Source organism: Aptenodytes forsteri, unplaced genomic scaffold, assembly GCF_000699145.1.
Source record: "Aptenodytes forsteri isolate BGI_AS27 unplaced genomic scaffold, ASM69914v1 Scaffold172, whole genome shotgun sequence".
Taxonomy (NCBI): domain Eukaryota; kingdom Metazoa; phylum Chordata; class Aves; order Sphenisciformes; family Spheniscidae; genus Aptenodytes; species Aptenodytes forsteri.
The window spans coordinates 5321086-5336224 of NW_008795018.1; the positions used below are offsets into that span (position 1 = coordinate 5321086).

Consider the following 15139-nt stretch of genomic DNA (forward strand, 5'->3'; position numbering starts at 1 on the left):
CGAGTGAGCGAGCAGCTGTGTGGTACTCAGTTGCCGACTGAGGTTAAACCACAACAATCAACTGTGAACAGATATATTAATGCAATGTTTTACAAATCTATCTTTTTACTGTTGTTGGCGACTAGTAATTTGTATTATTTGAGAATGCTTTGTTTTCAGGCCTAGGTCACTGATTGCCTGATTGTAGCTAAGAGTTTACAGCACTTCTAAATTACGTATCAGTAATTGTTATGCTTATTGTTATGGTCTTTATGATCCAAAGATCTGTGGATCAATTTAGCATATGTACCGTAGTTTTCATAAAGCCATAGGGGAAATTTCCTAGTGGCACAGTATTTTGTTTCCAACAGTGGCAAAAAGAGATGTTTTTTAGAGAGAGCACACAGCTTGAACTCATACAGTCTTGGCATTCAGAATTGTTGTATTATGTTTTATCAGGGGATACAATCCTGACTAATCCTTTTAGTACTTGCTTATGCATGGGTTCATGAATTTCACAGAATGGTTGAGGTTGGAGGAGACCTCTGGAGGTCACCTGGTTCAACACCCCTGCTCTAGAAGAGCCAGCTAGAGCCGGTTGCCCAGGACAATGTCCAGACGGCCTTTGAATATTTCTAAGGATGGAGACTCCACAACCTCCCAGGGCAACCTGTGCCAGTGCTCGGTCACCCTCACGGTAAAAAAAAGTGTTTCCTGATGTTCAGAGGGAACCTCCTGTGTTTCAGTTTGTGCCCATTGTCTCTTGTCCTGTCACTGGGCACCACTGAAAAGAGCCTGGCTCCATCTTCTTTACAGTCTCCCTTCAGGTATTTCTGTAGATTGATAAGATCCCCCTGAACCTTACCTTCTCTAGGCTGAATTGGTCTGATCCCTTTTTAAACGTGTTGAAACTGTATGCCTTTACAACCCCTAGTGGCAGCAAATTCACTGGGCGCTGCGTAAAGAAACATCTGCTGCCTATTTGTGTGCTGCTTTGTTCTGTTAGTGTAGATTTTGGTATATAACTGAATTTTCTGCATTTGCTGTATGTGTTGCCTTCATGATTTTGCAAATTTTTGCAATGTTCATCTTGCAAGTCTCATATACTTTCTGAAATAGAGACATCATATAATCTGTTTTCTGTTTGCAATATATTAAGCAACAATTTTCTTTTACAGAGTTTAGCAAAACACAATAGGAGTAACATTGGAACGGAAGGTGGCCCTCCCCCTTTTGTACCTTTTGGGCAGGTATAGTGTACTTCTCTCTGTCATTTTGTAAAAAAACCTGTATCATGATATTTAGGGGACCTGGTTCCAGTTGGATAAATGCTATCAAAACACCTTAGATCATGATGACTTGGATCTAAAAAATGTGCCTGTTTTAAAAAAAAAATTGCATTGATCCTGTCACTTTGTTGTGCCAATTTATATTTAACATTTTTCCTCTCAGTTTCAAACTTAAAATTTTATTTGGTATGTGTAGCCTTTGACTTTTCTGGTTAGATCTTGTGGGCGTTAACATAGTCCCCTTTTAAACGCCAAAGGTATTTACAAGAATTACATTACATAGCTACATCATGAACTAATCTTAAAATGTGAAAGTCATTCTTTTTGGCCTTTCTAGCAGCCAAAGGAGTGTACTTTCAGCAAAGACACCTAGATGTTCTAGGTGTACCTTTTTGCAACATACTCTTTATCTGAAGTTGTGCTACTCTAAGGGAACAACACTTTATTTTTTTCAAATGAGAATAGGCAGAAGAGTTAATTAAAACTTTCTTTTGCGTTTTCAGAAATGTGCATCTCACGTGCAAGTGGATAGCAGAGAGCTTGATCGCAGAAAGACTCTGCAAATGACAAATACTGTAAAAACTGTTGTGGACAATGATGAATTTGAAAAGCAGAGAACAGCTGCTATTGCAGAAGTAGCAAAGAGCAAGGAGGTTAGAATGCATGTGTTGCAGCATTTTACTTACTGTGATTGATCTTTTCTTGTTACTTTAAGTATTTCTTTCTTAAATGACAAATGCTTTCTGATGTTTGCCTGCTTATAACTCTACTCACGTATCTTTAAAAAGATGAATCAAAAATAGAGAGTCCTTTTGGATTGATGGGTATGTTCTTATTTTAATAAAGAAAATAAATGTATCATAATGTTTTATTTTAGATGTGATTTTGACTTGATACCACTATTAAAAAATGTGTTTTTTACAATTTAGCTAATGAGATTTAAGTAATAAATACAGGTTATCAATTTTCATCTGCTTTTTTCAAGTCTCAAAACCCCATGATTTACTGCATGCAGTCTCGAAAGAATATCTAGGAAGTTTAGTTCTAATGTGTCCGGTTTTTATGTCCTCCCTTGGTTTTCCTTTTAGTTTATTTTTCAAATTTGCTTGGTAAGTCATAAAAACTAGAATTATATACCCTTTTTACAGCCTCATTTGGGCATAGGGGAAAAAATACCTACGTAATAAATTAATCTTTTTTGTGTGTGTAAATTAGTGCTTTATTTGTTGATGTGAAACATAATCATAAAAAATACAGCTGCATCAAATTTACTGCACTTTTTCTACTAGTTAAATATTAAGGTTTATTTTCATAAGTTCTGTTTACTAAAATGTTATTTTTTGTGCTTATCTAAAGACCAAGACGTTTGGAGGAGGTGGTGGTAGTAGCCGAAGTAATCTCAGTGTGAGTGCTGGAGGGAATCGAAACAGAGAACTGTTCCAGAAAGATAAGATAACAAAACCCGAGGGAAAGAATGAAGGTGTCTACCGAGAACTGGTAAGGTGGAAGACTTAAATGGAACCTTAAACGTGTACTATTAAAAAACAAAAACCCAAATGTAACAAAAATAAAACCAGAAGACCCTGAGGAATAAGGGCTTTCCTTTCAATTTATTTTGAAGTCTGTTTAGAATACTTAGGGTGCTTTTGTACCTTACTGAGTTAAAACCAAGTCCTCACAAAAGAAAAGTAGTAGTATATGTGGTATAGGACATTACAGTATAGTTTTATTTTCTTGTTTAAATAAGCTTAACAGTTTTGCATGTTAACACTTATTAATTCATTTTAGGCAGGAAAACTTTCATCCTTCAATTTCAACACATCAAATAATATTTTAATGTAGCTTTTCATCTGAATTAGTTTAATATTTATTTTAAGAATCTGTTTTAAACCATTTCTTTGACATTGAGAAACTAAGTGGTAGTCTGATACTTAAAATAACAAAGTAGAAATACTTTTGTTGTGACATGGGAATGTCATGCTTAAATGGTCACAAGTAATGTTTCCTTTTGAGTAAGGTGGGTTACCGTTGGAGAATCTTAACTGTGCCCCTTAATCCAAAACATCGCTTTCCAACATATTTCATAACTTTATAATTACTGAGAAGTGATCTTTGGGATCACTGCATTGAATTAAGTGGGTATAAGGTGAGCAGTTATTGAAGTTTCTGTTTTGATTACTTCAGGAATCTAAAAGTTTATGATGGAGGAAGTATTTTTTTGATTACTTCAGCAATCTAAAAGTTTATGATGGAGGAAGTATTTGTTATCAAGAACAACTCTGGAGAGGAATTTCCAAGTATGCAATAACAATTAATGATTCTGATTTGAGCGATGAAAGCAGACTGAAAGAGGCATCGCAACAATGTAGTAACTCAGTAAACCAGTATTAAAATATTGATTATAAATATAACTTATTTATTGTTGATTATTTTCCACCTTCCTTACTTACTTTTACCAAAAGTTTAACAAAGAGAAGAAAAGACATTTAGGAACAGTAACTGCCTGTTATAATTTTGTTTGTATAGTATGTGTCATCATCTCGCAGCAGGGAGAGCCTCCAGCAGTGCTGCCTTCAGCATTGTGCTCACAAATGTCAATGTAGAGTTGTAGAAGCACAAGCTGAAAGGACATCAAGAGGTCATTTAGTCATCCCTCTGCCCAGTGTAGCACCAGCAGTACACCTTGTCATTCTTGACAGCTGTGTCTTGACCTAAATAGACTTCAAAAAAGACCCCAAACAGACAGGCAAAAACCCCAACAAAAAAAACCCCACAAAATTTAAATTGAGTAATTGTTTAAAGTATTATGTTTTGTGTTTTCTTCTATGAACTGCAAGAAATTTGTCTTACATTGCACTGTAAAATGGCGGTACTTCCAACTTACCGAAACACAGTATTACGTTGTTTAGCATATCTAGGTGCTGCTTAAAAGAAGCAAGTATGAACCCACTAAGCCTATGTAGAAAGCCTTCTTCTGTTATAATTAATGATTTTTAGACCTTAACGCAATGGATAACAAATTTGTTTTGTCTTTTTAGAATTGTGACATCAAGTAGATTTGATTGTTGACTTTCATGTATATTGTTGACTTGCGTGTGTATTTAGAAACGGTTAAAGGTTTCTAATCCATCTGGTGTGTTACCTTCCAAGAAACCTGAAGCACTGTACCTTTACCTACAAAACAATAAACGAAGTAATTTTTCCTGTTTATTCGTAGACACACAATAGATTGTGGAGGTCAATCATCCTCCTCTCTTAATAGTTCTTACAGATATGTCCTGCAATTTTCTTTCTTTCCAGTTTTGTATAGGAGAAGCAAGATTTGTGCTGTGTAAATGAAGTTGAAGGGAGAGTTTTTGACATCCAAAGATACTTAAGATACTACCTCCTTTCTCAAACAGTCTTTGTATCTGGGAAATTGCTGTTCCCTTGGGTATCAAATTGTGACCTATCCAAGATTATTTTTTATCCATAGCTGAGAGTACAGGTACTGTATATATGAGTCTTCATTTCTTACTGGTCTTTGAACGTAGCTGTCATGCACAGAATTTCCACCACTGAAAGGAGGTGATGCAGCAGTAATGGCTAGAAGTTCTCTTCTCATCCAAACCAACTACTTACCTACAAAGGGGAGAAGAGTGAAGCAGATTTGCTGAGGAAGTACTTCTCTCTGGACCCCTGTTGCTATGCAGAAGAATCTAGGAGAATGGCCCAGAGGAGGAACTATTATATTCTGTCATTAAAACATTACTTAGGCAACTTGAAGTCAAACTCAAGTGGGATGATGATTCCCTGTAGACACTGAGGTCATGTTTCTGCCTCATTGGTCTTCAAAGACCTTTTAAATTGCTATTCCTTTACTTAGTCAGTCTTCGGACAGTGCCCATTACAGTGATTTTTCATAGCTAAGCATAGTTACAAAAGTTATTTGAGTTGTTGTATCTTCTGGCTTACTGTATTGAGATATCTCTGTATTGAGATAGCAACCTCAAACACTGGTTTTGTGTCTCTGCCGGCAGAAGGAGACCTGCTCATATCTGTTGTTCCAGAGCACAGTGTGTAGCTGGAATTAAGACAAGAAGTGAACGTATTAAAAAAACAGGAGAAATGAGTGGAGAAATTATATCATAAGACTGTGGAAAACAGGGGAGAGGAAGGGTTAAATGTTATTTGTTGTACAGCTCTTGTACAGTAGTAATTTAAATCATTATAGCGATAGAAGTTCATGTTCTTTTAAGCAGTGAGAGAAAGAAGGGGTTGTATATCTTGGAGGTTAGATTCCATTGGGTTTGTTGTTTGGTTTTGTTTGTTTGTTTTGGAGGGTCACAGTATGACTATTTTGGAACCTGTAGACAAAATGTTATGTTCATGGGACTCCAGTTAAGAATGTATTTGGTTACAGCTGTTGCAGTAGATGGATAACTGGCACTATTTTGGTTGGGTATGGGATGAGGAAGGCTAGAGGGCCTAGTCCCATGTCATATTTAGTGCATGTAGGTCTGTCTGCACTGGAAGAGGCAGCTCTCACTTGAGTGCTTTAAAGCACAGTGCAGAAGTAAGGTTATTTTCTGTAAGTAATGCTCTGTGGTTCCTGCTTTGCCTTTTTGTCATCATGCTCTATACAGTTTAGAATAAGAAAGCCTGTATTTCTGCAGAAGTAAACTGTTTGTATTTCTTTGCTTTCTTCTACAGAACCTTTAGCGATTATATTTTCTCCATGTTTTGAAAAGTGTATAACTGGGTTTTGTATTGTCTGTAAAAGTTGTGAAAGGGTTCAAAGAGGAACAAATGGCTAGTTTGTCTACCAGTATCACTTTGAGAGATTCCTTTTAGTTTTCATCTCAGAGAAAGTGTATTACAGTCTGTCATACTATTCCAGTGTGCAGCAAAGGAAGGGGTAGACTACGGGAATTTGTGCTTGAAACGACATAATATTAGAACTGAAAACTGATGAATTAAAAATCATCATCATAATAATATTAAAAATAAACCCCTCTGCTAGCCGATTGTTTGGACCTAAGAGAGATCGTATGTGAAGTTTTTACATAGAACTGAAATATTTATCATCAGTGAAATATGAAATAGTGTTTCAATTAAAAATTAATGAAAAATTAAAGTCAAATCTAGTGTTTTTATAGAGTGTCAGTTGTATCTTATGATTAGTTCTGTACGTACCTTTTATTTCAGGTTGATGAAAAGGCTCTAAAACACATAACAGAGATGGGTTTCAGCAAAGAAGCAGCAAGACAGGCACTTATGGATAACAGTAACAACCTAGAGGCGGCATTAAATTTTCTTCTGAACAGCAGTAAACAGAAACCTATTCAGGGACCACCACCTAGAGGTAAAACTTTCAGAGAAATGCTTTAAAACAGTGTTTACAAGCAAAGGAATTTGTGTATGGTGGATTACTAATGTAGTTATAGAAGGGCATATCTGCATAGAATGCATTGCAAACCTGAAAGCAAATATTTAGAAAAGGCCTCTGTGTATTGTATTCTTGTCAAAATTTTTGAATTTGAAGTCACAGATTTGAATATCCTTAAATGGAAAATATCTGTATCTGTTTTGTCCGTCATAGAATTTTTTGAAGACAGAAAACACAAACATTTTATGAATCAAATAAAAAAAGTGTGTACACTTTTTTATTTATTTATTCCCCAGTCACAAATAACTTCTGATGTTTACAGGTAAAGGGAAGGGCCGAGGCCGAATAAGACCTGAAGATGAAGAAGAGCTAGGAAACACCAGACCGTCTGCACCAAGCACGCTGTTTGATTTCTTGGAATCCAAAATGGGTACTCTAACAGTAGAGGGTAAGTTATTGAAATTAATGTATCTGGAACCAATATTGGACAGTGCTGGTGGAATTTTTTTCCTAACTTTGTCATCTAGAAGGTGGTTCCTAGAACTTGCTCCACAGTTAGCCATAAAAAAACCAAGGAGTGCTAGAGAGCTATTCATCTCCTTTCAAGAAAGGTCAAATAAACCGCACTGCGGTGGTTTGTACGTCTGTCTTGATTATAGAAGAGCTTAGGGTGTTCGTTTCAAGCTTAGATGTCTAAAAAGTCAGTAATTTTGAAATAAGGTGACATAAATCCCAGTTTGTTAATCTGATTTGATAAAGGCTCTTGCAACTTTAATGTACTTCCATGTTGTTCAGAAGTAAATAAAGAAAAAAGCTATAATTGCAGTCCTCCTTCTCCAGTTTATAAACAGCATGTTTTGCATGCTGCCCAGTTAAGAGTTTAGTAATTGTGGTAAGTGTAGTTGTTTTTGTATTGCCTCTCTCTGGAGGGGGGAAAAAGGAAAAAATCTTTTTGGCTGCTGTAAAATATTAAACAACTATTTTCTCCTGGTTTTCCTGTTTAATAACTAAGGACTGAGGGAAAGGTAGGCTTTTAGAAAGAGGGAAGCCAAATAATCCCTCAGATTTAATGCAAAAGATTTGGGATTTTTCTTTAATGTCCTTTTAGTTACTTTTCTTTCTTAAGAAGCCATACAAGAATGTAGTCTATGCACCAGGATGTCTGTTTAGGTCTAAATCATTAAGTACTTTGGAAACGTTAACAGACACATGCATTAAAAGAAAAAAGAGGAAATTCCATACATCCTGAGGTTCCTAGAGGCTGCTGTAATATTAAAGTAAAACTCGTGGTAAGGTCGGTAATAAATGGAGATCATTTTTTCTTTTGGGTATGGCCTTGGAGGTGTGTCAGTGGCCAACACGAAATGAAATTATCTGCTTCCATTATTTAACATGAAGGTTTTGTGATGGAGTTGTAATTTTTTTCTCCCTATAAAATGACACCTATCATAAAGGGTGAGAAAAAGGTCATACTAGTTCATATGAACTGTTTGATATTTTGGAGTTTTCTAAGGAATGAGTACATTTAAGGAAACACTGCATTTATATGTAATTATTTTTTTAACTTAAGTTCCAAAATAGTCTTTGTCGACTGTTAATAATGGACTCTTGCTTTGTGTATTTTCACTGGATTTAGGATTTAAAAAAAAAAAAGTAAGGGGGGAGGAAAAAAAGTAATATGGAAAAAGTGGAAAACAAGCTTGTGGTAAATGAAAGTTGCCCTGTTGGGAAAGGTACGAACAGCTGTAATGTCAGTAGGCACTTGCATCTGAAATGCAAGTAGAACATCCCCTTTGTTCGGGTTAGTCAAGTGAGAGATCTTCTATTGAATGTATTATTTTTGTTTGTAGCCTGTATGTATTAAAAATGTGTAAATATTTGTCTTTTTCTGCTATAGCATTGAATTTAAGGTTAGTTGTCTTTGAGAGTCATTATTGAATTAGAAATGAAAACATGAAGTCATGTATACTCTGTCAGTGCTTCTAAACCCCAGTTTCTGTGAGAATTATTAGGACTATCTGCTTTCCATTAAATGCATGGCATATTTTTTTTCAAGAGTTATTATTGTTAGATCTTTCGGATGTTTGAATCTGCACATTTACAGTTGCTACTTGCATAAGCAGTATAGCATTTTGCATTAATGTATTTGAATACTTTTTGCAGCCTGTAGCAACTAAAAGCATATTTAGGTGGAAGGAAACACACCAGTCTAGAGATTCAGTTCTTGGAGCTGTACAGAGGATGCCTTTATCCAAAAAAGAGGAAGCAGCAGCAAAGAAAAAGGACACACGTTTTGTCATAGAAAACTTGCCTTAACAAATGGGCTCAGGAGTTAGTTCACTAACTAGTGAACCCAGGGGTCTCTTGCTGCTGCTAGTAGGATTAGATGCACTGTGAGTCACTAAACATTTTATGACGTGCTAAGCTTTAACTATGAACAGAAAGGTATTTGCATATAAATGTGATAGCTTATAGTTCTTTTGATAGCAAATAGTATATTGTTGCTGTATCTAGGTTGAGTTTCATTGCAACAGTGTCTTTTTTTTTGGCCTGCAAAACAAGTGATTTTAAATAGCTAAATATTGTTTTATATTTTAGTTGGGTCTAGGTCTTACTAAAACAGTTTGTAGAAAGTGAACAAAAAAGTTGTAATAGAGTTCCTTTTCTTATGTATGTTGTTTATAGTTTGTTTATGGTGAGTAGCCACAAGTTTATGGCTTTCTTTATGAAACAAAGCTAGTTGTAGATCAAACATTTATATCATGAGTCTTCACTGTTTCTGTCAGAAATTTAAAATATTTAAAGAAAATACCTGTCAAATACACAAGCATTCTGCATTAGTTGATACAATTTTGTAAACTGTTCAAGTAATGAATATAATCACGTTTTCAAAAGCATGTGTAGGGAAGCATTCTTGAGAAATATCTTTTGGCAACTCATTTCATTTACCAAAGATGAGTTAGATTTTTACAGTAAAAAGAAATGAAAACACTTGTAGTGTTTTTCTCTTGCATTACAAACACTGTTTTTTTTTTCTTTGGATTAGTTTTGTGCTTATATTGAGAGATTAGAGAAGGCTTTTATGTGTGACTGAAAGGCATTTAAAGGAAAAATAACAGAAATAACCCGTGTGGGATATATACCTTTCTTATTGTCAGTAATTTCATAGTAAGTAAGTAATAGTAATTTACCGAGAATTGTGAAATGAGTGAATTGCTTCTTTTAAAATGATATTGCTGATTGATAGTGTTTGCTTAGGTGGAGTTTTATGATCCTTTGAGTTTAGTACATATATGTAGCCAAAATATTGTAGTGTACTAAAGCACAGTGTTATGCGAGTTAAAAAAAAAAAAAAAAAAAAGGGTTATATTAGCATATATACTTCAGTTTATAATCTTCAGTATTGTGTTTTAAAGATAAATATGCTTTGCTTTTGTGGGTTTTTTCCCCTCTTAAATAAAAATAAAAAGATTCTATAAATGTCATAAGAAGAAAAACATAATTCTATGAAAACTTTGTAAAGGCTTTGTACTCCTTCAGTTGCCAAAAGTTCTAGCATATTTCCTGACATGACACACAGGGTTTTTGGTTTTGTGTGTTTTAAGACTATGCTGGGCTTTTCTAGCATTCTCTGAATGATCAATATGCAATCTGATGTACTATTGCTGAGTCATGCTTTTCTGAAAAAAAAACCCCAACCTTGTTAGCATTTTTTAAGAGTTCAGAAAGTGTTCTGCTTATTTTTTTGGAAAAAAAAATGAATATTTCTGCCTGTTTTCTTTCTGAAGAAGTAATAATACATGTTCTTGTTCTTTCTGTTATTTGGAAATCAATGGGCTTTACAGTGGTTGCTCAGTCGCATTTTGTTAGTTTTTATTTTCCGTATTGAATTGTCTAGCCCATAGGATTGTGCCTCTGTTTCTATGACAGGTTTTATTTTTATCTTGCAGAGTCTACTTCAAATGGATTTTTCAAGAAATACATAGGCATATCCTGAATTGCAAGCTTTTTCTCTTTTAGAAGTGTTTTTTTTCTTTGCCAAGTTTGAGAGAACCTGTGCAGTCTGATGAATTCAAACACATCTTAAAATCATTTATTGAAAGTGTTATTTTTCTGCCGTTTTTATGCCTCTCTGGTTGAACATAATCTCATTTAAATTCTTAATGATTAGTTGTCTTAAGTTCTATGCAAACTGAGATGAAGTGAGTGTTAACAGTGTTTGCAGAGTGATGATGTATATGCAATGATTACATTTACCACTGTGAACTCTTTCGTCATGAAGTCTGCATCCAAGTGTTTGCAGAAAACAGGATATATACTACTAGCACCTTTTTAATTTCATTTGATCCTGTCAGTTGTTAGCAGTAGAGACATGTACTTCTCTCAGTATTAAAAAAGTAGTGGTCAGAAATGAAAGACACATCAGGGAAACAGCTAGAAACAACTCAAATATGTAATGTTACATAGCCAAGAATACGGTCTCTTCATTGATTTTTCTGCATAGTAACTGTACTAAGGAGGGCCCAGGCAGGCAGGTTTTTCTGCATTTATGTGTAGCATAGTACATCCTCCATTCAGTATAAAATAAGACTGATTGTCCTGCAGTACTTCTGGCTCCTTGCTGTCCCATATGGTCTCTAAAATCCCAGCTTGTTTTTTAGATATTCAGAGATGGCCTTTGTATAGGGATAGTGTTTTAAATAAATGAGCACACTCCTACTGTTACACTAATGCATATGATCAGGAGCATATGATTACCTGGAATGGCCATATTTATCATTATCGCAAGCATTAGGCTTCTATACCCTTCAGACAGATCGTAATTTCTTCTAGATGACTGAGAGTCTATGTAGAAGCAAAAACAAAAGGCACTTCTGCTGAACTGGGATAAATATTTTTTAATTCTGTACCGTGCCACATTTTCTTCAAAAACTGCCTATGTGATCTGGGGAGAAAGTGTCTGAAAAGAATCGTTTCTTTTCAAGCACTCAGAGGATTGATTTGCTTTTCTCTGTGCATCCCTCTGTGTTTTTCTTATCTACTGTTTCTAATTGCACCTGAAACCTCAGTATTGTTGAGAATTTCTACATTCACTTCTGGATTTGCAGTAACCAGGTTGGGTGGTTCTGTTTTTGAATAGGAACTGCAGAACAGTTGTTTAATTTCTTATCTTTGATTTCATACCTTTTCATAGTTGGATTTAGACCAAGTAGAAAAATATTTGTGGATTTAAATACCTTTATATTTTGTTTAGGAGGTACTTCTGCTCCTTTTTAGAGATAGGACAGCACATTAAGCTTTTTGTTTGTTTGTTTGGAAAGAAGTATAAATTAGTTATAAGAAAGTAAGGTGGTTTAGTCTTTTGCCCTATAAGAGGTGTCTTGTGAGGTTTTTTTACATGTCGTGTCCTTTTTTCAGAGTTAATGAAAATTTGTTTTAAGTAATTACAGCTGTCAAAAGTATTAAATACCTGACTCCATGATCTGCTAGTTCTTTAACTGTAAAACATAGCATATAGTAAACATACTTTATTTAAATGAAATGCAAAGAATTAAAACAAACAAACCCATAGTTTTATACTGCATATTTATTTATTTATTTTTCACTGTGAATGGTTGGTGATACCTGTGGAAATATTTCTGTGTTGGAGTTAAGTAGTTTGAGTTTTGGTTGGAGAGAGAAACCTGCTGACTGTGAGATAACAAAAATGGTAGACAAAATTGCTGTCAACTAGCTGCCTTTGCTTGCACTTGGATTATTTCTGCTGCTGAACACAGAAGATTTTTTCCATTAATCATCTTCTTATTTTTCTTTCGTTATGAGGAATGATTCATCCATCTTTGCCAGCTTAAATAAGTAAACACAAGGATTATCAGGGAGAACAAAACAGTGCCAAGAGCTCTGACTATAGAATTAAGGAATAATGGACAAAATGCTGAGAACCAGGCACAGTTCAGATATTTTCTCTCTTTTTGGTTCTTAGGGACTGAGAACAGGCTGGTGCTTCCATCTGCTCAGGATCCAAAGCCACAAAAGCTTTTGGCAGACATCTACATCTTTGAAAGACTCAAGCAAAGATCAACTTTTTAATAATTATTTCTTTATTTGTTATTAAATGGGGTGGGTGGTGAGAAATATAACAATGATTTTGGCTAGAGCATTGACCCAGGACGTAGAAGGCCAAAACCTTTTCAGTTTCAGATTGTGCAGAATTGCCTCTTCAGTCCTCCCAAGAGACAGGCTGTGCTTGGGGTGGACATTTCGTGCTCTTCCTGTTAAAATGAACCTCCTGTGCAACAAACTACAACATTAATGGGATCGCAGAAAGAGCAAGTGGGAGGTGGCATGTCTGTGTAGTCTGTTAATAGAGCCACTTCAGGAGAAGGGAGGAAGTCATAGGCTGAAATCTGTTTCTTGCTCCAGTAGTTAGGCTTTGACTGAAATACAAATTTAGACATGCAGTTTTGATTTAAAGGTGGTGAATTAATTGTACTCCAAGGTTAATTATTTCAGCAATTAAAGATCAGCATTTTTAAAAAAACAATTTTTTGTTTCTAATCTGAATTTTCTATACTCTGCTTCTAACTGCTGTATAATATTATGCCTTTCTTGCCATATAGAGAGCTATCAAAATTTGCTTTCCTAGACGATATTTATAGGACATAATGGACCTGTATGTTATCCATCAGCTGTGTTAGCTGTGTGGGTTGAGCTTTTCTAGCCTCTGATCAAAGGCTTTTTTTCCGGACTGCTTTCTCTCTTTTCTGAACAAACTCATTTATCAATTTTCTTCTTCAAATATGCATCCCATAAGTACAGACCATACTCTTGTAGTGGTTTGAATGATGCTGTATAGCATCAGTATCACGTGGACTCTTGCCTCTGCTCACTCTGCGTCTTGAGCCTCCCAGCTAATTTCGCTGCAGTTACCCTTATGTTCTCCGCCACCAGTGTTGTCTGCGGGAGATAAGTAACAAAAGAGGTGCTGACTGTGTAGGAGGGTTTGCAAACAATTGCCTTTGGCAGAGGTTTTCTTACTGTCTCATATTAACTCTTGACCCCAATCTCCCTCAGAAGAAATAGGACTTTAGTGGAGAGTAAGCATTTATCGCAAGCAGAAGGACACACACCCAAACTCTTAGGGACCCAGCCCCAGAGATCCCCCAAGGAACAGGGCATTTCTGTGCTTTCAGATTTGAATTTCTGTCCTTCTCCTACTTAACTGTTTATGCTTGAGGTAAGCCAGGATGCGTGATGTGTGTGGGTTTTTTGTTTTGTTTTTATATGGTAACATTCTTTGGACAATTTGGGGCTAGTATATCTTGTCTGATTTCAACAGTCTTGTTTTAGTCCATTATGGTTTGTATATTCCCAAAATAAGTTAAAGGTTTGAAATAAGTTGGTAGTGCAGTAGAATATAATGAAAAAATTATTTGTTTGATTTCTTGGTCACACATTTTATTTGAATATTGGGGAGCGAGGGAACTTGGGAGGAAGAAAGAGTCTGACCTTTTGGATTTAAAGGGAATTTGTAACATTTGGAATTTACCATTTAGTAGCTGTGTTTTCAACAAACACAGTGCCCTGTTGACAGTAAAGGATCCAAATTATGAAATAGCCATGTCTATTATGCAGCTTTACTTCTAAAAATTGAATTTCAGTCAGTGTTAATTGTGAATATCAAGAAAAACAAACTTATTTTTGTTGTATTATGTTAGCATTGTGACATATGAGACTTTTGTATTTTTATTTTGTCAGTAACTTCTCTTTAAATATATGAGAGAAAAATATAGTAAATTTCATACATTTAAAGAGTAATAAAAAAAATTGCCAATTTTTGTTTCAGTCCTTTAATCCTGTAAATTCAAGTTTGTAGTGAATACAACGGCAAAATGTTTTGGGGTTTTTTTGCCACTTCTTTATGAATCATCCTCCTCAGCTTGTATTTATTTTGTTTCAACAGAAACATGAACTCAGGTTCCAGTTCCTCAGTGTTACTACATTTTAGAAAGAATGATATTGTTATTTATGTAACTTGACAAAGCTCTCGAGTAACTGGAATTTCATTCCATGACATGAAGTGTGTGCAAATGTATTATTAATTTCCTTCTAATTTTTTAATCTTTTGGCCAATACGAGATAGAACATACCCTGGCGGTACCTGTCTCAAAGACATGTTTTCATAAAGTTGCATAAAAATATAATTCAAGTTGGAAGAAGAAACCCAAATCATTGCTACCGATGTGGGAAGGGCTGCTGTCTTTGAGTTTAACCACATTATTAAACATGGTAAAATCCACGGGAGAGAGCTACGGGAAACCGTACTACTTAAATTCCATTGTGCATGGAGCAGTGCTTTTAAAATTGCATTGGCTGGGATTTCCAATGGCAGCAGGTCCTTCTGGCTTCTTGTAAGCAAGGGAATGTGATTGGTTCTGTATGGTCTTCTTGGGTCATCACATACAAAAACTAAAATGAGTAAAATAATTGAGTGATGGTTTCA

The 15139-nt window shown here is 35.3% G+C and overlaps 1 protein-coding gene across 2 annotated transcripts in view; it reads left to right on the forward strand.

Annotated features, from left to right (window-relative positions):
- The window catches only part of TDRD3 (tudor domain containing 3), a 73784-nt gene that overhangs the window by 24987 nt on the left and 33658 nt on the right, over positions 1–15139 (forward strand). For both annotated transcript variants that reach the window (XM_009275653.1, XM_009275654.2), the window contains exons 5-9: positions 1158–1229; positions 1772–1921; positions 2625–2765; positions 6456–6612; positions 6959–7084. In XM_009275653.1, the coding sequence (XP_009273928.1) occupies positions 1158–1229; positions 1772–1921; positions 2625–2765; positions 6456–6612; positions 6959–7084 (646 nt within the window). The remainder of the gene's footprint in view (positions 1–1157; positions 1230–1771; positions 1922–2624; positions 2766–6455; positions 6613–6958; positions 7085–15139) is intronic.